The following is a 24,366-nucleotide window of genomic DNA, read 5'->3' on the forward strand; positions in this document are numbered from 1 at the left end:
ACAACATACTCATTTCGTCAGGCGCAACAATGACACTCTAGTTATGTAGAAACCTGTCACTATTCTTAGAAGATACACACGAACGGGTGTCCCTACAGGGAATGATAGGATGTTAGTGATTTGTTCAAAAGATCTCAGTGATAAAAATTTGTAACACGAATTAGATGAAATGATTGTGGAGCAAAGTTGGTAACTTGAATCCTGGTGATGTTTCTAAGGGGACGAGTTCACTGTATGACTGTCTCTGATTGAAATAACGGTAATAACAAGTTCCAAATATTTATCTCACGCACATATGCATGTGACATGGTTAGGGCTCTGGCAATTCACACCTGGGCTTTGGCCGCAGGTAGCTGGTGGCCAGGGTGAATCCCTGTTCTCAAGTTGTGAGACCTTGGGATTAATCCTTCCAGATCTCAGTTTCCCTATCTGTAAAATCAAGGAAAATAAGAATATTCGCCTTATAGAATTGTTGTTAGGATTAAATGAGGTAATTAATAAAAAGCCTGGCACAGAATAAATGCCCAACAAATGTTACCCATTTTTGTCATTAATTATCAGTGTAATCATAATTCCTAAAAATATAAGTAGAACAGGATTATCTTCTATTTACATCATTTTAATATTAGTGAATTGCTTTCAGATGTATTTGTTTATCTCAGTAATAATATATTCTGTTTTAATAGAATGCACTTAAATTTTTCAGATTCCCTGGGATTTGGGTTGTTTTGATCACTTGAGTATTTTAATTAACTGGTATTTACTTTGTAAAAGTTAAATGGATAAATTATTAATATTCAAAGAAGCAGAATGAAGTACTGAATATAAATAAGGCTTTGTTTTATGGTTTGGAGACCTCGGAGTTCCTGCTGGCCCTCACTGTCATTAGTATCTAGCATCGAAAAACTAATTTGACTATTTGGACTTTCTTGTTGTTGAGATTTTTCATAAGTAGGGGCTTATACTATATTTCATAGCAAATATTTACTGTAGCAAATATTTACTGTTTTTAATAAATACAGAGATAAACCCACATTGATAAACATCTGCGGTGATTACAGGGTTATTAAAGCTTTCAAGTTCTGAAGAGCGAGCTTAAGAATATCAATGAGAGCACTCATTATGAAGGAGGAAGCTCTAGAAAGCTGACAGCAGGCCCCAGTGCAAGCTAAGTTTATCTTTGGCTTTTCTTGCACCTGGCAACGTAGAATCCAAATATTACGACCTGATCAGGGTCACTCTGGAAAGACAAGATGGTGAAGGTTTGCATTCAACTAACTGGATAACTGGCAAAGGGAAATAGGTCCTGAAGGACTTGAGGTTTCTGGGGTGAGCAAGTGAAACACTTGTCTCATCCAGCCTCCGGGTCACAAATACATACGTGCAGGAGGCGGGCGGTTGGGTGTGTGGGGCTGCTGAGTACAGAGGAAGTTTTCAACTACATTTTATCAAAACTTTGTCAGCAAGCACATCTTCTAACGCTGCAGATGACAAATTCCATAGATATTTGCAAACAAATCTACATGAGCTAAATCCCCCCTTGACTCACAACATCCCTATAATTGGCCTTTACCTAGGAGAATGTTTTGATAAAAATAGATACAATCCTCAGATGGAAAGAGATGTTCTTTCTAAATGCTTGTATCACATTCCATATCTCCCCTCTTATGAACACCACAGGCGACAACATAATTGTTGCATTCATTAGATTTTTAATTTCTCAACAGGAGAGCAAACATATCCTTTCTTTTGTATTCTCCTGGTCTAGTATATGGTTGGTATATTTGAACTGAAAAAATGTTGACTTGATTAATTCTTCACAATAATAATGTACTGTCCTTTGAATATGGAAATGACATTACCAGCCCATCACTAACTGACACATGCTTTGCATATGGAAAGGTGTGTACCTTGCCCCTCTCACTGTCTTATCTGTTCCTTGGAGTCAAATGCAAACATTTCAAGGGACCCAACTGACCGAGGGGGTATCATCTGTAGCCATAAGGGAAGTCTAAGTATTCAATGCCCATAATAGAAATCATCTATTTTTAAAAAGTAAATTGAAATTATATTTAATAGTACAACTGAATTGAGGGGGAGAGGGATTTATATTGATTTATGTTTCCAAACTTTTTTGACTATAGTCACATTAAGAAATCCATTTTTTGTCAAACCCATCCTTTACACCCATTATATATATGGGAAGATACATATGAGAAAATATACATATATAGGTAAATGTAATGGAAAAACTCAATACAATACATACATGGAGTAAAAATGCTGGTCACGATTAGCTCATGAATTTCAAGACCCCTGAGGGGTTTGTTAACCCATAATCTGAAAAACACTTTAAAGGTTTATTCTTTGATAATAATCTCAGAAGACTACTATTTTAATTATTATTCACCTCTGGGTGTTGTTTTGTTTTGTTTTATTTTTTAAAAGAATCCCACATCACCAATATTCCTAGTCCTTGCTGACTTTCTTCTCTGGCACAGCAATCCCAACATTCCCTGCATTTCAAACATCCACCTGCTGCATCAGGATGCACAGATAACACCCGGAGGACTGACATGGACAGCTCTAATTGCTTTTGGTTCTTTCCTCACTCAACAGGGAGCCAGACTCCGGGCTGTTTGGTTCCTTGGAGCAGTTGGGGACTAGTCGTCATGTCATTGGGCAGCAGGTGGACCACACGGCCCTGTGTTGGCAGGATCAATTGCTCCTGATTACCACAAAAGTGGAATTTAAAGAACGTCACGCCCTTTATTTCTAAAAGTTAATGAAACCAGGTTGACAGGACTTGTCATATAAAAATGCTGCAACTTGGAGAGACTGTCAGATTTGTGACTTCTGGTCCTCCAGAGCACCCCCTTCCTTCCCCATGGCACATTCCTCCTCCTTGGGAGTCGACAGTTTAACGACATACGCTTGTGTCACATTACCCATGTAATACCGGTATTCTATTATAGATGTGTGTTGTACCTAAAGCCTGTTTTTGTGTTTTCTATCTTAATGCAATGCCATGTTTTACTATTATAACCCAAGGGATTATATGAATAGAAATTCATTGTATTGTACACAATGTAATTACATTTGAGACTATTATAGTGGCTTAGACTCTAATGTGAAAAATGTCAGTCAACAAGGTACAAAACAAACTGAAGCAGTATTTTCCAGCTTCAAAAAACCCAGTTACTCTAACATCTCAAGTTTAAAAAAAAAAAAAAAAAAGAAAAAAATCTAACATCGTAACAACAATAAAGCATCTAATAACAAAAATTTTTAGCAACCCGGTGAGCCAGATTTTCTCGGTGAATTAATTGCCCTATTGCCTTAAAATGCTGCTTCTTTGAAGAAATATATTTTTTAAAATCTTGAGTATTAGGGAAAAACCTAGGAATCTTAATCGAATGTGGATAAATTATTGTGTTTAATTTGGTTGTATTCTAGCATTTGAATTAATCACAGTTTTGCAAACCCGGCTCTTCTGAAGCAAAAATCGAGTCTGATGGTAATTGTGACACTTCTGTTGTACCTAAATTTTTCTCTTGGAAGTAAAACTATAGGGAAGTCAGGCTCATTTTCAACATGTGATAGAAGTTTGTACTGATATGAATATAATTTCAGTGTCCGTCCCAATAATTTTGCATTTATTTGTCTTCTATTTATATCAATGGTTCTCAACCACGGGCAGTTTTGTCCTTTCTCCTTCCCCCCCAGCAAATATTTGGCAATTTCTAAAGACATTCTTGATTGTCATGACTTGAGAGGTGGATGGAGGATATGCTATTGGCTTCTAGTGGCGTGACGAAATGGGAATGTTTATTTGGTGTTCGTCCTTGGTTCTTGGAGCAGAGCCGCTAAGACCCTAGGACTCTCTCTGGGGAGCCTGGGTGGCGTAGTCTTAAGCGTCTGCCTTTGGCTCAGGGCGTGATCCCAGCGTTCTGGGATGGAGCCCCACATCAGGCTCCCTGGCTGGGAGCCTGCTTCTTCCTCTCCCACTCCGCCTGCTTGTGTTCCCTCTCTAGCTGGCTGTCTCTCTCTCTGTTAAATAAATAAATAAAATCTTTAAAAAAAAAAGACCCTAGGACTCTCTAGAGTGATAACTGTGTCTTTGGCATGCTGATGAGATGACTGCTGGCTGGGGTCCCTGGATGGCTTCCAGTAGGGGGGTAGGGGGGGAACACAAGGGATATACTAGGGGGGGGGGTGGAAGGCTGGCCATCAGAAAGAGTAGGCAGGATGAGAGGGTTAGAACCTTTAGCCTTACCTTCCACCCCCAACTGAAGAGGGCTGAGGGGCTGGTTGACTTCAGTCACCAATGGGCAATGATTTGATCAATCCTGTCTACATAATGAAGTCTCCATTAAAATCCCTGAACAACGGGGTGAGGAGAGCTCTGGGATTGGTGAGTACATCAAGGTGCTTGGAAGGTGATGTGCTCGGAGAGGGTGTGGAAGTTCTGTGCCTGCCCACCCATACCAGTCTTCTATTTGGCTGTACCTGAGTTGTAGCCATTATCATGAACTTGTAATGGTAAGTAAACTGCTTTCCCGAGTTCTGTGAACAATTCTAGCAAATTATAGAAGCTGAAGAAGAGGTCATGAGAACCCTTGAATTACAACCAGTTGGTCAGAGGCATAGGTGACAACCTCAGGGACTGGCAGGTGCGTGAAGTGGGGGCAGTCTGGTGGGACCGGGCACTTAAACTGTGGGGTCCGTGCTGAGTCCTGGTAGTGAGTGTCAGAATGGACTGGAACTGTGGGATGTTCAGTCAGAATCCAGAGAGTGGGAGGACTGGTCATCAGTGTGGAAAAACCATACTCATTTGGCATGGGAAGGGTTGTGAGTAAAGAGCTCAGAAGGGGGTAGAGACCAGGGTGCCAGAGCATCTTCTGATGCACAAGGCAGCAACCGCGACCAAGAATGACCCAGCCCCAAATGTCAGTAATGACGAGGTAGAAAAATTGCTTATATGCATAGTTGTCTAATATTTCCAAGATTACAAAGATAGCAAAAGGCTGAGCCTCACACAACAAGCTTAGGAATAAAGGGATTTAGGTAGAATATTTATGAAACTATTAAAATTTCAAGGTGGCTACTACAGTTAAACGCCGACACATCTAGAAGGAAAATCTGAATGCATCAATTAAATAATGTAGCATGACAGTGGACAATAACGGCTAATTCTTCAGTACTCTGTACTAAGCACGGTGTCAGATACTGTTTCTGAAATCACACGTTGAACCATATGAGATTGCTATTTTAACAGGCTAAAAAGAGTCAACTCTTGGCAATTTCATATGGTTCAATCTAATAAAAATAAATTTCTTAATTATCTCATTTTTATTTACTTGAAGAACATCATGAAAAAGGAAAACACTAACAAAATATAGTATTATAGATGCCTTTAAATAATAATGTAGATAAAGGAAATTGGGTCAAGCAGATAGTGTGCCTTGCTTTTAGGCATACTAAGGAATCAGATGTTTCTGTTTTTGACCAATATCTATTTAGTTGTTGGGAACGTGTTGAGCTTTTTGGAGGAAGAAGTATTCTTACCTGACTTTTATGGTTTCTTAGCATATCTCATGAATGCAAACAACAGTCGGAAATATGAGCTAGGAAAAACATACCTTGTAGAATGCAATTATTGTATTTTTGGTTTTTTAAAAAACTTGTGAGCTCGGGAAATCACATTTTGGTAAGTGACGAACCATTGTTCTTACACTTCTGATTCCTTGAACCCCTACTCACTCCCCTATAGACACTGGCATGTGAAGCTGGTGTTCTGATCATCTGTTTCGGTGTGGAAGGGAATATTAATCAATGTGCATGCCAACATCTCTCCAAAGGTAGGGGCTCATCTACTCTCCTAGTTCGTGTCCTCACTCAAGAAAGCACCATCTAGATTTTGTCTGTTGATAAAGTTGTTATCTCCTCAATGGCCTTTTCTGTCTCAAGACAACTCTTTGGAGCCCATTTGAAAAGAAGAATTGTTCATATCAACTAGAGACTATTCTTCATCATTAATTTAATTGTTCAACTAATATAATAAAGAGGCTCGAGAAGAAAAACCAGGAGTCCCATCTGGAGGACTGCGCAAAATTAATCTGAATAGCATGGTGAGCAAGGGATCTTGATTTGGGAGGACAGATCTTTGACAAAATTGTTTTCAGTAAAATGGATGTCATACTAAATTGTGACATTTGGATAAGCCAATTTTACTACCTTAATATAAGCACATGGTGCTTAAAAAATCAGCATCAGTTAACAAAAAAAAAAAGCCTGGGAAACTAATGAGGAATTACTTATACACCCAATGAGTCATACGTTCCAAATCTTGAAACTTAAAGTGCTCTTCAATTCATCATTTAGGAACCGGCTTTATCCCCTTTCCAAGGATATTAGGATCATTATTATTCAATATGCTCAACAACAATCTGAGTTGTCTAAAAGGTCTAAACAGTTTCTGAGTATTGGAGTGACGGCTTTTGTTTTCTATCCCCACATATCTGATATAGGAGGACGTAAGCTGGGTGCCTGAAGTAATTAATACGGTGTGTAGAGTTGACTAATGTTTGTAATTTAGGCACTGGAGGAAAATAGTGTGATACACACAAATGGCTGTGAACAGCAGCCATACTTCACTGCGATGATACCTCATCTTCCTAACGTAACAATTTAGAGACATAAATTAACACGGTGTGTTGTGCTCATTGTATTAAAACAATTTATGCTGCCATTTTCATTCATTACTTAAAAATCATTTCTTTCTACAGGGATTCATGGGAAAAGTATTGGTACAACATTTCCAGTTTCCAAGGCACTCTGTAATTTCCAAATGGCATTTTACTGAAAGATAGCCTGGCTTATTATCATATCTAAATGTCATATTGGCAAGAGAAAATTGTATGTATAATGATGGAAATGGAAACTGCTCTGTTTCTAAAAGCTAATTTATTTAACTACTATGAGTTACCAAAACGTACTTCAAGCAAAACTGCATAAATTTTCATTTAAATATTTTGAATAAAGTAAGCACTGACAGCAATACTCTCAGATTCGAAAGGGAAAGAAACGCAGCTTAGTGACTTTTGTTAAAATACAGACCCACAAATGGTTCTGTGATCTCAGGAGGCTGTTTTCTGTTGACAACCACAAAGATGTCTTCATTAGAAACGTAGAGCACAGTGCACGTGAAAACATTGGTTATGTAAAAGGGAGTTATGCTTCTAGAACTATGGCTTGCTAACTTCCACATTCTAAGCAGCTACACTAGAAAGGATTTAAGAGGATTATTTTTACAGATTAGGAAAAAACGGGTCCAGAGAGGCTACGGCCAGGTGCCAGACCTTTTGCTCAAGGTCACAGGGAGAAATTTGCGTCATGCTGTGACTAAGGCTCATGCCTCCCGGCTCCATGGCCTCTTGCTCTATGCACATGGCCTCACTGAGGGACCTCTTTCAGTATCAGCCTTGATCTCCCCAGGTTCAAAGGTTTGCTCCTGAGAATGGCCCAACTTCCTACGTAAAGCAGAGTTAGAATTATGCTCTATGCTGTCTCCACAACAGGGAGAGAGACTGCCCGCATTGAAAAAGGTATTTCAGTCAAAGATGACTATTTTGCAGCTGAAACTGCTGAGAACACAAGGGATATACTAGGTATGACTATATTTTGCTTTTTAAAAAGGACTGTATCACAAATAGGCTCTAGGATGCCAACATCTCGAAGGGACTCATGCATTGGGTGGCTCTCTTTTTCTGTCTAGGGCTCTGGAAATGCTGACCTCATTGCCACATGGGACCAAATTATCCTTATGATTTACAGAGCTCTTGAAATTTTGGAAGTAATTTTCTTTCTTTTCTTTTTTTTTTCAAGATTTTATTTATCTGGCAGAGAGAGGGAGAGAGCAAGCACAAGCAGGGGGAGTGGCAGGCAGAAGGAGAGGGAGAAGCAGGTTCCCTGCAGAGCAGGGAGCCCAACCAGAGGCTCCATCCCAGGACCCTGGGTTAATGACCCAAGCCAAAGGCAGATACTTAACCAACTGAGCCACCCAAGCACCCTAGTTTTGGAAGTAATTTCCAACTGCTGTTGTCTAATATGGCAATGGTAGAAAGGAAACATCCTTCCTTTTCGGAACAAGAAAACAGCCTGGGATCAAACGGCATGCACCAAGCAAGTCAGCAGTGTTAGAATTTTCAATTATCTTTAGTCCTCCACTCTGTTAATTACAAAGGTTGCGTGCAAGGACATTCTGGGATTCACCTTTATAAAGTCTTGCTACATAGGGAGTCTTAAAGAGAAATGCTACAGAGGAGAAATTAACAAATGGCCTTTGAGAGTTTTAAAATTTTTAATGGAACAGAAAAAAAAAATACTCCTACCCAAGGCCAAGTAGTTTTACCCTGAAAATCATTTTTTTTTTTTTTAAAGAGCCGCTTGATCAGTATCACTGCAACTGCAGGAGACACTGACTTTGAAGCTCCATAGTTACAACTCACATGAAGTTTCCATCTTTGAGCAACGGTGGCCCTAGCAATGGTCCCATACCTCCTCCCAGCCTGACTGCATGTGCTGGGATTGGAAAACTAACCAGCTCTCGCACAGTGGAAAGCTAGCTTAATTAGGTTCAGGGGCCAACCGCTGAAAATTTCAGCTTTCGCCCTGCAATAAAATGGAAAACAATTTTTATTGCCCAGAGGACAGGACTGTCTTCCGTCTACTCAACCCTGGCAGTGGTCAGCAAGTTCTAATTCTGGTTTGAGGGCTATTTCAGAAAGCCATTCACTGTTCCTTCCATTTAATTGGCATAATGCTCACTTGCATTCTTTCCACAGGGGGAAAAACAATTTTCCAGGCTCATTTCCCTGAGAAGTACTTAGATCAAGCCCCCGTTCGTTTAAGTAAATTGTTGATAAGATTGTGGGAATACTAAGATCTTTACCCTAAAATGCCTGGCAGAGAAACCCTCCTAAGAAAGGCCAAATTTTCAAAGTCCGGGTGTTCCAGACAGCAAACCCATGTGTATCTGATTGTGCATTTAAAATCTCATGTTTACTAGATGCTAGGCAACCCTGAGGCATTTGGGAAGACGTGAAGAAGAATGCAGACCTCGGTTCAGATTTGCATAGCTTCATCGTTTTGAGATGCCTCTGAGGAGTCAATTTCCAAAGGCCTGAGTAAATGCCAAAGAGCACACAGCAACCATCCGCCCCGTGACAAGCAGAATGAGCAGCTCAGGGTTGTCTCTGCTAATGAAATGTAATGAGAGAACATTTTTACTGCTGTCACATGTGTCACACAACAAGGCTTGGCACCAAAACCTGTTCTGAAAACACCAGACTAACATGTTCCTTTACTAATGAACTTGTAAACAAAAGAGGAGCTTTAAATCAAGGAGGACTAATTACGGAAAGAGGAGTAAAATTTTTATTTGGACTAAGCCAAAAGGCCAAGTGAGTGGTCTGTATGTGGGCAGTATTCTCTCCTTGCAGAGTGAGAGGAAGAGAATGCAGTGCTGCATGGTTTCGTAGCCCTAAGTCGGAGTCAATCCCGATGCCTGTTGTAGGGCATCACCTTTTTCTCAGGCCCTGATGATAGGACCCTACTTTGCGTACTTCTTATTCCCGGCTCCCCACGACAGTTTCAGCTTTCTTGTTTACTTTTCTCTTTCTGAACTATGTGAACCTGCTCTGAGAGTCCGTTTTTCAGGACAAGGTGGAGAGTAAGTGGAAATACGTGGAAATAAGAGAGAGGCTCACAATGAGGGGAGTAGGGCAGGACAAGACGGCAGTCCCAATGGTGTCTTTACGACTTTGGTCATTTTGTGGCTCCTTGCTCAGGGTCCCTCTCTCCTCTCTGCGCTCAGAGAGAGGCTCAGCTTTTCTCTGCAGGAAAAGGAGCTTATACATATTTATGCTAAGATGGTAGGAAAAAATATTAATTCCTCTTGGGAGAATTTTAGATTTTTACAGGTTCTTTAGAGAAAGGACAGCATTTAAGCCTAAAGGAACATTGGTTAATTAAAACAGAAAAGCAAAACCTTCTTAAGAAATCACATCACAAAATCTGCTTTTGTCTCTGATGGTTAAAAGGACCTGAGACCCCCTTGCCTAGATTTTATACTCTCTCCATCGCTCCTGGACTAAACATGCTCCTTCCTCTCTCAGCACTGAAGATCCATAACTGTCCCCTACATGTTTCTGACTATTTTACTTGACATTTCCAAGAATTTCATGTAAGCACACTGACCCTTGTTTCTTCATACCAGATTCGTTTTCAGCCCATGTTAGGGGACTCAATCCCTACCCATCCCAAAGTGAACATGAACCAGTGGTTTGAGAAGTCTGATGGGTATTTGTCAACCAACGCACAAGAACTCTCGACAGCATGCAACGTCATCGTTTCCTCCCTCGTTCTTGAAAGGCACTCTGTTCCTGGCTTCTGTGATGCATCGGGCTTTGCTTATACTTCTCCTCTCTCATTTTGAGTCTGTGTGTGTGTGTGTGCGCGCACATGCGTGTGTGGTTGGTCCTTCTCCCTTCATGGCGTTTTAAATGCTAGTTCCTCAAGAACAAACCCTCAGTGCCAGGAAACTCTACTCTAATTCTCTACTTTCCATTTCAACCACATCGTTAATTCCACCTACCACGTAAATGCTCATAATTCTCAAATGAATCCCAACCTCTTCCCTGAGCTCCAGACCTGCCCAGCTATTCTCAGGGGTTCCCCGTATATAACCTGAGCAAAAATCAATTTGTGATCACCCTGCTATTCAAACCTGGCAACCATATTCTATTTTAGTGAATGCCATTGCCTCCCTCCGATTTTCAGTCCCCGAATCCTTGCACCGTCCTCAACCGTGCTCCCCTTCATCACCAATATCTATTTCCTTCAGGAGACCTACTGGCTTTGCCACCTAACTGTCTCTCAACTGCCTTTCTTTATTCTTACTGCTCTCATTTTAGTCCTGTCTACCACCAGCTTTCCCCTGGAAAATACTCTGTTCGGTCTTTCTGCTTTCACTCTATACCCTGCCAAACGCAGAGGAAAGGATGCTCAATTACAATGTAAACCAACTGATCTCTTTTGGTAACTGACAATCCTGAAGTGATTTTCCTAAATCTTTAACATCTGATCTCTGACTTTTGCATTCTAGGTCCCAGCCTTGTTGGTACTTTGGTTCCTTGAAGAGGCAGTCTTGTTTCCTACCCAGGGGGCTTTGCAAATGCTATTTCCGTGGCTACCATGCTCTCTGCACTTCCTTGCCCAGCTAATACCAACTAATTCTTGCCTAGCCGGTACCAGCTAATTCTTCAAAATTCAGCTCAAATCTAGATAAAATGTCGCTTCCTCAGGGAATCAGTAATGTGTGTCTCTCTCCCCATATGTACCATGAAGGAGAGGTACATGTCTATTTTATTCACTGCATTATATGTAGCATTTTGTAGGAACACAGAGAATATCTGTTGGCTTCATCAGCGCTTGAGTCAAAGTGAATGGACGTGGTTAATGCCTGCATGGGAGGGGCTAGAGTCAGCGCACAGTCTTCAAATCTATACTCAGACCAAGTGATGTCGTAGATTAAAACATGCGACTGGACTCATTTGCAGGTTTATGTAAATTTTGCCTTGAGAAAGAGCTCCTTGTGAACAATGTTGAGAATCATTAGTTTAGATCATAAATAAATGCACGTATGAATCTATATTCATAGAACTGTCAGAACAGCAAACTGCTTAGTATTAGAAAACAGGCTTTGTACTTGGTATGCACGTCGTGAAGCGCAAGTCCTGACTCATCAAGTAAATTTCTAAATGTTTATTAACTGATTGAGTACATATTCTCAAAGGAAAATAATGTGTACCTTTCATCGCACATGCTACTTTCTGCTCTAAATAAGGCTAATGATGCTTAACTTTGATCTGCTGTTGTCTCTTCTAATGTCTTTGTGATGATAACTTCATATTGTAGAAAGAGAAGCCCTTAGTGGATAATTAGTATCAATCAAGGGGAGCTTAAACATGCCATAAAGGTAAAGTTTCTGTCAAGAATAATTTTCTTCGTAGGAAATAGGTGTCGTGAGACAGGCTGAAGGCACACACCCAGCACAGGGGAGTACTGAGGACCATCCCCCCGGGACATTTCTCTCCAGCCAACTCCTGGACCAGTCCCCACACCGAATGCAAGTGATGCTCGGTACTTTCTCGGACCGTCCTGCCTCTGAGGCCTGATTATGCTACCAGCTAACGAGTTTTTCACAGCTGAACTTCTAGACGTCTCACCTGAATCGATGTTTTCAGTCAGGCCAACTTGTTTTCTCTTTTTATCCAAATAGGCATTGTCGGTGAGACAACACCAATGATAATTTCGCATGGAGAAATAATGTGATCCTTTTAGTTGGGCTTTAAGAATACTAATCTCATCTTCAATGGAGTCCTCAAAATCAAGGAGATCTTAAAAAATAAGGCTTACTTGATGGAGCCAATCAACACCTCAGTTCTAAATGGTACAGATTTTGTGATCTATATAGAAATGTAGAGGCCTTACAAGAATTATCCGGGGAATTTAGACCAATTAGAACATGTCAATAGGCCCTGAAATGGCAAACGTTAGAAGCACCTTAAATACTAAGATGAAGGCACAGTGTATTTAAGGGGAAGAAATCTAATAAAGAGACAACAGTTTTAACACAAATAGACATTTAAACTTGTTAGTTCAACTAAAACGCTTTGCCTGGGGAATAATTCAGAGTTTACCTCTGAGGGAGAGGCCACCTAGTTAAAATGATACTTTCAACTTCAGAAATCTTTGGATATTAAGTATGTACTAGAAAGCTATAAAATACGAACAGTGTAAAGGGCGTAACAAAGACCTTTGCCAGGATGTATGCACGTAGTTGGCTATTTTGAGGAATAAAGGTTACATTTATCAATTTCTCTAGAATTTGGATCAATGGTTTTAGATATTTTTTTCACCAGGGTATTTCCATTTTCTAAGTAATAATATTAAGGAAAGTGGGTTATGCATTCATTTGGATTTAGTATTAACTGAACTAGAAAAGTTTAAACTAATCTTTCCTAATTAACTTATATTCATGTGTAAGTATAATAACTAAGCTCTAGTCTATCAAATTTATGGCTCAACTAATAATATTCTAAGCCATCTCCATGGAAATAGTCATTTTATTGCCCTTCTTTGCTCTTTAATCATAATCGGACTTTTTTTTTTTTTTTCTTTTTTAAGTAGGCTCCATGCTGACCAAGGCAGGCTTGAACTCACGATGCTGACTGAGACTGAGACCTGAGCTGACTTTTACAGAGACTCAGTGCAGGGTCTCTAAGGACTTATTCAGATCAAGTCTTTGTAGAGTAGAACAAATGGCTGGGCTCATTTGAGTCACCCAAGAACCCCCGAACTTTCTTTTAACTAAATGTTACCATTTTTACAAAAATGATATATATGGATACTTTCCAGACTAGGTTAAATTTTAGGATATGCTGCCAAAGTGAGCATAGTTTGTACACACCAGAGTAAAGACTTTCTGCCCAGGAAGTTTTACATGATCGATATGCAATAATTATCTAGGAATCAAGCAATTTATCAAATGCACTAGGATACACTTTCAGAGATTACTTCTACTAACAATATCATTCATTTTTGCAGCCCTTTATAATTTACAAAGTATTTCTACATAGTGCCATCGATTACATCACAGAAGTACTATTTTAAAGGTAAGATAAGGACAGTGAGAGGCAGTGTTAACTCCTGACCCAGATCACTTGGCTGGAAAGGGCAGAGGCAGGAACAGAGCCTGAGGCTTCTACCCCCAGTCCAGGATCATATTTTTCATATCGATTCTCTTCCAATGAGAAGTATCCTCACCCTTCCTATCTCGTAATTACCTGATCTGAACTTCAGTGTATTTATTTTCCCTGTTACCTTTGGTTGAAACATGTGCATGTGAGCCCACAAATGCCCGGAACTCATGGGATACACACACAGCTCTTTTTTTTTTTTTTTAAGATTTAATTTATTTATTTGACAGAGAGATAGCCAGCGAGAGAGGGAACACAAGCAGGGGGAGTAGGAGAGGAAGAGGCAGGCTCCCAGCTGAGCAGGGAGACCGATGCAGGGCTTGATCCCAGGACCCTAGAATCACTGCCTGAGCCGAAGGCAGACGCTTAATGACTGAGCCACCCAGGTGCCCCTACACTCAGCTATCTTTATAAAGCCAGTAGGACACCAAGAAGAATATAGCCAATTCAAGTCACTTTACCATCACCGCCCAGTTTTAAGCCTGTGACTAAACTCAACTTTGGGCAAATAGGAGTTATACAAAGACTTTCATTCTAAAAATCTAAAATTTAGCAGGAAGCAGAAATAGACCAAAGAATGCTTTACCTTAAAAGACCTCTGACTTTTCTAGTAACTATAAAAGTATTTAGACAGTTACTCATGTAGGTTTTAGATGAATTTTGAATATTACCACCAGTTTTATATATAAAATGTATATAATGTGATATATATATATGTATGTATCTTTATATATATGAAATGACCCAAGGCAATCTTAATATTAATTGAATATATATACATAAGAAAAAATGCTAACATAAATTATGAGTTTTCATATAGCACATGTTCCTCTAGGGATAAACTCCAATTATAACAAAGGGAGTTTTATAATTTTTAAAACTGGTAAGGATCTTAAATGGTCTCAGTAGGATTAGTGCCAATACCAGAAACTAAAGTCTAAGCATAGCATTAATGTGCATTTTAATCTATTGTAGAAAACCAGAAAATTAATATCTATCATCCACAGTACAGGCAATCCCGATGACTGCATGGAGTTTGGTGTTAAAACTGGCTCGTGCGATTGCCCGAGCAAATCCCTGCAAAGGCACTGCTACCGTCTGACCTCAGGATGTACGTCTGTGTCTCTCCAAAGAGCGGAGGAAATGAAAGCAAATATATAGAAACTGTGAATATATTTAGACAGCTTTAAAATAATAGAATTTTGTCAGCTGAAATGAACTATAGTACTTCTTTAGTTCTAGATCAAGTTTTTAATCTTCCTAGATTATCAAGACAAAAGCTATTATTATTATTATTGTTATCTTTTGAGGTTACTACAAAACCAACCAAATTCTGTCCCTGAGCTATCTATGTACTGATAAATTTTTGTCAGCTTAATCCTTCAGGTGTCCTGTGTGTTATCAATACTGAATTGCTTTTCCTTAAATTAGTTCATTGGAAAAAAGAGGGCAGGATTCCAAAGATTACCATTTTTTAAAAGTAACCTAAATTTTTTTTTCAGCAAAAGCAAATCTCAACTAATTTCAAATCTTTGTCAAAAAGATGAAAATTTTGTTTTAAAGCACTATTAGATCATATTGAATTCTGTTATACAAAAATGATAATTCATAGGATACGTTCTATCTCATATCATTCTGATAACTTCGTAATACTCCAGCTCAATGCAAAACAACAATGTATTTGCACCAGGAAATATTTCCAGCCTTATTATTTTCCATACAATTTCACAAACAACTACTGAACACAACAATCACCATTCATCCAGAAAGTATTTTTAATGGAAGAAATAATGTGTTTGGATTCAATTATTTATATTGGATTTTCAACTTACCGTTTTCCCTGGTTGAGATGAGCTTCCTCCCAAAATTATGATTTCATGTTTAAGAAGAGACATATGAAGTATACTGTGTAATCATTACCTTGAAATTTGGTTTTTTTCCTTCTTAAGCAATTAGTTTCTTAGAGTTTTGAGCTTTTTAAGTTCAACAAAATATTTAATCTTATTTTTATTCAAAATAGTTTTTTTTTAAATCAAGACTAAGGCCAAAGAAAAAACTGTCACTTACTTTGCCTTAGCTTCTGCGTCCTCATAGGCTTTATTGGAAACATCATCCAGTCCTCCAATCAAATGCTTGAAAGAACTGTCGGGAAAAACACAGTCATCAGGGTAAGTCCTCTACCAAGTCACTGCAATGACAACCTAGACAATGGTATATTGAAACAATCTAGAAGGAACTGAATAAAAATGAATTTGAACATTCAATCTAGATACATTATTAAGAAACACATCGGATAATGCTATAAACTCTGAGGGCAGTGACCTCTCCCATCTTGTTCACCTCTATAGTTCCCAGCACCTAGAACTGTGTCTGACAAAAGCAGATATTCCAAAAACGGGTGGAATCAAGTCTGCGACACACAAAATAATCTATATCACAAAGTTAATGGGTCAGTTCTACTCGGGAAATAACAAGACCCACCGATTACGGAATGACTACTGTATGCACTCTCCTTTTAATGATCATGAACATATATTAATTCCAATTCTCCAGGACACTGTAAAAGATAAGCATTACTATTGGCACTTAACAAAATTGTAAACTAATCTTCAAAGGCAAAATACGTATGCAGAAGATAGGAAAAGAACAGAAGACAATTATAGGAAAGTCAACTCATTTTGGAGGGATCAAGAAACTGACTTTGGCATCAACCAGGAAGAGTAATGCAACTGTTTAAACCACTCTATTCAATATCCTAGTATGGACCTAGGACTGTGTTCAGACCTACTTTATGTAATGAAGTCTCATCTATTGTATGCCTATAATATAAAATATTATAGGCTCAGCACAAAATGAATACACACAAACATGACAATCACCCTTGAAAATGACTGAATGCAACCAGATACAGTAACTCTTGTGTGCACGACATTTTGGCAACCACTGAACTAGACTGAACAGAGGAATGAAAGGAAAGTCTACATTCAAACTGTTCACGTAATAATCAGGGCCATTACTTACACGGTGCTTATGTGCTGGGTACTGTTCTGTGCGCTTTACATGTAATAACAAAGACTTCAATAGGGACAGCAATCCTGTGAGTCAGTATTACCTCCACTGCACAGATGATGGTACTAAGGCACCAGAGGGTAAGAAACTGACCTCAAGTCATACAGCCAGGCGGTGTGAAGGCTGATAGGGAAGGAGGCCATCAATTCTCCCTCATACCCTTAAAACCTACACCACGGCTCCTATCCAAATCACTATGCCTTGATGCTAACCATCAAATCCCTAGCGATGTCCAGCATGTGGATGGAGAATGGCCGAGTGATGTAAGAAATTAATTTTAATTTTAAATCTCTATAATCTTAATGCACAAAAATGGCTTTGTGTGCTGTGTTAAACAAAATATGCCTGGTCAGGTCCTGAAAATAGGGCATTTGTTGATGTAAAGTTAAATGTTGCTTAACCACTTTAACGTGCACTATTTTTTTGGTTTTTTGTTTTGTTTTAAATGTATGAAGAGGAACTTGACACTTGCTCGGCGGTCCAGCTGAAAGGAGGTGGGGGAGCCATTATCTCAGGCCCCTGGGTAATGATCTCATCTGGGGGACAGGGTAATTGGAACGCTGAGCAAGAACACGAAGTGTTTCTCATACAAAAAGGACCAGAAGGAAGCGACGAGCAGCTAAGGAATCAAGCACTGCAGAGCATCAAGCTTTCTATGACACATCGTGTTAATGAACGTCAAATGAATGAAGCCTGTAGTTGGCGGATGGTCCTTATACAACTTTCAAAAACATATAATGATAAAATAAATGATAAATAATCCCCACCATTGAGATTCATGTTCAAATAGGATTCTTGCCATTGTTCTTTAAATGGCAAAATTCCCCACCTTCCCAGAGAACGCCTCTATCATGACTTAGAGATGGGTTTACATTGTAAAGTAAAATACAGATTTATTTTGTGGAAAAAATAATATCTGGTTGATTCTCTGTTTTCACAGATAATATAAAATTTAAGCACAGAGAGTTCAAGTTACTTGTCCAGGAGGACTCCCAGTTCTGCAGTATATCCACAACCATAATCCGTATTCCCTTTTGCCCATTCCTGTCCCCCACAATACTTACCTATTTTTAATCTAACCAAATCCAAAATCTTATAAAAAGGCCTTGACAGGAACCAAAGAGCATAAGGTAGTGAAACCGAGGAGCAACACCCACTATAACAGCTTTTCAAATACATTCAGATTGTGTTCTTAAATGTTTAACACTCAGAGTAACTTTAGGTTCAATGAGTTAAAAAAAAATCTTCCTCCAAGTATGTATTTGACCTAAATATGTCTTAAGCAGGATAGGATATTATTTAGATTTAGAAGGTGAGTGGATGAAAATGTGATAAGGATGAAGGTTTTTTAACTTAAGAAAATCCTTCCATCCCACTAGACTTGGTTGCACATTACTTTTTGGAAAGACAGTCTGAAATTCCTCTTTTTTTTTTTTTTTAATTTAACTTCAGGGGCACCTGGGTGGCTCAGTCATTAAGCGTCTGCCTTCAGCTCAGGCAGTGATCCCGGGGTCCTGGGATCAAGCCCAGCATCAGGCTCCCTGCTCAGCTGGGAGCCTGCTTCTTCCTCTCCCACTCCCCCTGCTTGTGTTCCCTCTCTTGCTGGCTGTCTCTCTCTGTTAAATACATACATACATACATACATACGTACATACATACATAAAATTAAAAAAAATACATTTAAATTCAATTAGCCAACTTATAGTACATCATTAGTTTCAGATGATTCATTGGTTGCACATAAAACCCAGTGCTCATCACATCACGTGCCCTCCTTAATACCCATGACCCAATTACCCCATCCCGCCCCATCCACCCCACCCTAAGCAACCCTCAGTTTGTTTCCTAAGTTAAGAGTATCTCCTGGTTTTTCTCCCTCTCTGATGACTTCCCATTCAGTTTTGCCTCCCTTCCCCTATGATCCTTTGTGCTGCTTCTTATATTCCACGTATAAGTGAAATCATATGATAATTGTCTTTCTCTGATTGACTTATTTTGCTCAGCATCATACCCTCCAGTTCCATCCATGTCGATGTAAATGGTAAGTATTCATCCCTTCTGATGGCTGAGTAATATTCCATTGTAAATATGAACCACATCTTCTTTATCCATTCATCTGTTGAAGGGCATCTCGGCTCCTTCCACAGTTTGGCTATTGTGGACATTGCTGCTAAGAACCTGGGGAACAGGTGCTCCTTGGGATCACTACATCTGTATCTTTGGGATAAATACCTAGTGGTGCAATTGCTGGGTCACAGAGCAGTTCTATTTTTCATGTCTCGAGGAACCTCCATACTGTTTTCCAGAGTGGCTGCACCAGTTTGCATTCCCACCAACAGTGTAAGAGGGTTCCCCTTTCTCCACGTCCTTGCCAACATGTGTTGTTTCCTGTCTTGTTCATTTTAGCCATTCTCACTGGTGAGAGGTGGTATCTCATTGTGGTTTTGATTTGTATTTCACTGATGCCAAATGATGTGGAGCATATTTCTGTGTCTGTTGGCCATTTGTAGGTCTTCTTTGGAGAAATGTCTGCTCATGTCTTCTGCCCGTTTCTTGACTAGATTATGTTTTTTTTTTTTTGGGTGTTGAGTTTGATAAGTTCTTCGTAGATCTTGGATAGTAGCCCTTTATCTGATATGTCATTTGCAAATTTATTCTCCCATTCCAAAGGTTGCCTTTTAGTTTCGTTGACTATTTCCTTTGCTGTGCAGAAGCTTTTTATCTTGATGAAGTCCCAACAGTTCATTTTTGCTTTTGTTTCCCTTGCCTCTTTAGAGACATGTCTTGCAAGAAGTTGCTGCTACCGAGGTTGAAAAGGTTGCTGCCTGTGTTCTCCTCTAGAATTTTGATGTATTCCTCTCTCATATTTGGGTCTTACACCCATTTTGAGTTTATCTTTGTGTATGGTATAAGAAAATGGTCCAGTTTCATTCTTCTACATGTGGCTGTCCAATTTTCCCAGCACCATTCATTGGAGAGACTGTCCTTTTTTCATTGGATATTCTTTCCTGCTTTGTCAAAGATCAGTTAACCATAGAGTTGAGAGTCCATTTCTGGGTTCTCTATTCTGTTCCATTGATCTATGTGTGTATTTTTGTGCCAGCACCATATTATCTTGATGATTACAGCACTGTAATGGAGCTTGCCGTCTGGCATTGTGATGCCACCAGCTTTGGTTTTCTTTTTCAACATTTATTTGATGTCTTTTTTGGTTCCATACAAATTTTAGGATTGCTTGTTCTAGCTCTGTGAAAAATGTCGATAGTAATTTGATAGGGACTGCACTGAATATGTAGGTTGCTCTGGGTAGCATAGATATTTTAACAATACTTATTCTTCCAATCCATGAGCATGGAATATTTTTCCATTTCTTTGTGTATTCCTCAATTTCTTTCATAAGTGTTCTGTAGTTTTGAGGGTATAGATCCTTTATCTGTTTAGTTAGGCTTATTCCTAGGTACCTTAAGGTTTTGGGTGCGCTTGTAAATAGAATACGCAACTAATGAAGCATCAAACTTTACATCGGAATCTGGGGATGTACTGTATGGTGATTAACATAATATAATAAAATAAAATATATAAAAAAAAGAATCAATTCCTTAATTCCTCTTTCTTCTGTCTCATTGTTAGTGTATAGAAATGCAACTGATTTCTGTGCATCGGTCTTTATATCCTGCCACCTTGCTGAATTCCTGTATGAGCTGTAGTAATTTTGGGTGGAATCTTTTGGATTTTCCACATGAAGTATCACATCATCTGTGAAGAGTAAGAGTTTCACTTCTTCTTTGCCAATCGAATGCCTTCTAAACTGGTTCTATGAGGTCAGCATTACCTTGATCCTAAAACCAAAGACCCCAGCAGAAAGGAGAACTACAGACCAATATCCCTGATGAATGTGGATGCCAAAGTTCTCATCACGATACTGGTTAATAGGATCCAACAGTACAGTAAAAGGATTATTCACCACGACCAAGTGGAATTTATTCCTGGGCTGTAAGAATGGTTCAACATTCTCAAATCAATCAACATGGTACAACACATTAATAAAAGAAAGGACAAGAACCATATGATCCTCTCAATTGATGCAGAAAAAGCAATTGACAAAATACAGCATCTTTTCTGGATTAAAACTCTTCATCGTGTAGGGATAGAGGGACCAGACCTCAGTATCATAAAAGCCATATATAAAAATCCCACAGCCAACACCAACATCATTCTCAATGGGGAAAAACTGAGAGCTTTTCCCCCAAGGTCAGGAACAAGAGAGGGAGGTCTGCTCTCACCACTGTTGTTCAACAGAGAGCTAGAAGTCCTAGCCTCAGCAATCAGACAACAAAAAGAAATAAAAGTTCGATTTTCCTATTCGCAAAGTATGCAAATGTAAAATCCTACATCTGGTGAAGATCTACAGAGTTTTAAAAGCAGAAACCATCTAATCATAGAAATGAGTTTAAAAGTAAGTTGAGCCTGATTGGAAAAAAAAGAAAACACATTTAGACTGATTATGACCATTTTACATCCATTTTTGTTAAAGCTTGGCCATATCCAATGATAAGTATCACATTTAAAAGAATGAACAAAAGAAGTATTTCAAGTGTGACTTTTTCATATAAGTTTTCATAAGTGTCCTTGATTTAAAATATGAATTTTCAATGTGGTGCTAATGATTCAATATTTCTTAAATTTTTTTTTTACTACTTGATTAAAAAAAATGAAGGGAATAATATGAACTTACAAAAGGCCCCTATCTTGATATAAGAACTTATTTTTGAAATAAATTCTAATTAAGGAAAATGCTTCTCATTTAAAATGCAATCAATTTATTATTATAGAAAAGTTATTTATTTTATTTTATTTATTTAAAGAGAGAGAGAGTGTGTGTGCACATGAGCAGGGGGAGGGGCAGAGAGAGAGGGAAAGAGAGATAGAGAATCCTAAGCAGACCTACATGGGGCTGGATCTCACAACCTTGAGATCATGACCTGAGTGGTAATCAAGAGTCAGATGCTTAACTGACTGAACCACCCAGGCGCCCCTCTTATGGAAAGTTTTTAAAAACTGAGAGGAGAAATTAAGAAATCACTCATAGTTCTCTAACCACAAAAAACAAATGGGCACATCTTTATGTATCTCTTTTCACTTTTTTTTTTCTACAGAGCTTTACTGTTGTCGTTTATAGAGTTGTAATCCTCAAGCAGCTATGATTTAATAGCTTTGATTTTTAACATAATACTATAGCATAAGTATATAGTTTTATTTTTAAAAACTTCCTAAGCAATGTTTTCATGGGCAAATGATAGTTCATTACACAGACACACATGATAGAATACCTACCTACCCATCTATACACACAGAGACCGACACACATACACAAGCACACATACAGATGAAGGGGGGGTGGGCACCCATGTACAAAAACATTCGTATTTATACTCTCTATTACAGATTAGACATATGGAATTTCTTTTCAAAATAAAATACCCAGGACTATAATCCTGGCTTTGAAATTGGAACCATATGTCCTTTGCAAATCATCTTTATTTTGAAAGCAATCCTGGTCAAGCAACATTTTTGAAACACAGAACAAAGGCATCCTGCTAATATTCTATGTATCTTAAAATAGTAAAGCCAACCATTATGCTTAACTAAAAGTTGAGGAAAATGTAGAGTTTTCGAGCCATGTTAAGTTCCAAGTGGCTGTCTCTGTCTGTGCATCCCTGCACTAATCAATGAATAATTTAAGAATCTTGGTAAGTTTAATTGATGGTATTACAGAATTTGTCATTCCTGGTGCAAACATGAACTAATTAGTGCCGCATTTTTCCCTTTCGCAGATACTTTGCAGGAACATTGGCCATCTGTGTGGACCCTCATCCAAGAGGCCTTTGGAAAAGTATTAGTACAGGGTATCAAATGCCTTTTAAAATATTTACTCAGGTCCCACAACATTTCTTGACTACTAAAGGGAAGATTTCCTCTGTTCTATTCAGAAAGGGATTATAATGCAATGTTTTGAAAACTTTAACAACTGATGAGCAGAAATCATAAAATACTATTTATCAGTTATAACAATTATGGGAGACCAGAGGCCAAACATTGACTTCTGTTTATAAACAAACTCACAATTCATGCGTGAGTTACAGTTCAGCACTGTAAAATAAAAAAGCCAATTTCACATATATGCTAGACATAATTCTGGAGTAAATGAGGACGACTTTAATGAGCAAAAGACGGTCATTCAATGTATTTCAACAGCAAAACTTACTGCAGGCTGAGGCAGTTATTAGGCAGCTTTCCTGTTTCTTGGGATGTGAAATCCAATTTTAACCGGTCTTGACAGTGTTTAGAGGCGGTGGACGAAATGTTATTAGCTGAGCACACAGGGATAGAGAGGGAGCAAAGGGGAAATCCCGTTTATGCTTAATGCTGGTAGTTCCTACATGCTTGCAAGGGATAAGTGAAAAGAAAGAGGACAGAAAAAAGGGATGAAGGAAGGAGAAAAGTCTGGATCTAGGAAAGGAGGAAGAAATGAAGACAGGAAAGAAGAGAGGGAGGGAGGGAGAAATGCTACTTTCACATCAAGAGCGGTATTCACAGAAATTTTCCTTCAAAGTATCAGTTAAAAGGGTATGTTTCCTATTCCAGGAAATTTGTCTGTTTTAGAACATTACGTGACAGTAACTCAGCGGGTAATAATTTCAGTTATTAAGATGCTTTCATTATTAAGCCAAAACATCCTTTTGAAGGGAGCTGATTACTCAGTGGTATGTCTAAAAAGTGTGTAATTTTGTTCTTCGGTTGTGATATGATGAGACTTCATTGAGAGAGAAACGGGCTATTATATTATTAGAAAAGCAGTCCAAATGCCAGAGATGAGCTTTATCATGTTGCTACAAAGGGACAGCATTTACATTTTACTTTACAGTTTACAAAGCACTTTCTATATTAATAAATTCTGTATGTATCAAATAATAAATATTAATTGATTTAGTCCTCATGATCCTTTCTCCTTTATTCCATTAAATTGTTTAGGGATCTTATATAAAAGCGCTTAGAACAGAATTTTTTTTTTTCCAAATTGAAAACAGGGTGGGAGGAAATCTCAAAACTTTTTTTGACAGTTTTTTTTTTTCATTATATCTTTAAATAAGATTGTATTCTATTTTGAAGGGTTAAAGATTGTAAGTCGAAATGGGCCAAAAGTAGTATCTTAAACCAGAAATTACTGCAAATACTTCAACAGTGGTAAGCAAAATGTTTGCCAAACATTATCTGAACTCTTGACAAAGCTCTCCAAATTTGACACGGATACATGATTATACCCATTAGACTCTCTTAACCTGAATCTTGGCTAAATCCTTAAAAATATATTTATTAAAAGAAAATACAAAATTAGTGTTTCAAATTAGTTGGGACATTTGTTACTTAGCTAAGTCCCAGATATTAGAGGCATCCTTCATTACTTTGGTACATT

The 24,366-nt window shown here is 38.5% G+C and overlaps 1 protein-coding gene across 3 annotated transcripts in view; it reads right to left on the reverse strand.

The window, feature by feature from the left end:
* The window catches only part of PRKG1 (protein kinase cGMP-dependent 1), a 1,120,820-nt gene that overhangs the window by 91,389 nt on the left and 1,005,065 nt on the right, over positions 1-24,366 (reverse strand). For all 3 annotated transcript variants that reach the window (XM_034662369.1, XM_034662370.1, XM_034662371.1), the window contains one exon: positions 15,891-15,965. In XM_034662369.1, coding sequence (XP_034518260.1) covers positions 15,891-15,965 — 75 coding nt within the window. The remainder of the gene's footprint in view (positions 1-15,890; positions 15,966-24,366) is intronic.

This window comes from Ailuropoda melanoleuca, chromosome 6 (assembly GCF_002007445.2).
Source record: "Ailuropoda melanoleuca isolate Jingjing chromosome 6, ASM200744v2, whole genome shotgun sequence".
Taxonomy (NCBI): Eukaryota; Metazoa; Chordata; class Mammalia; order Carnivora; family Ursidae; genus Ailuropoda; species Ailuropoda melanoleuca.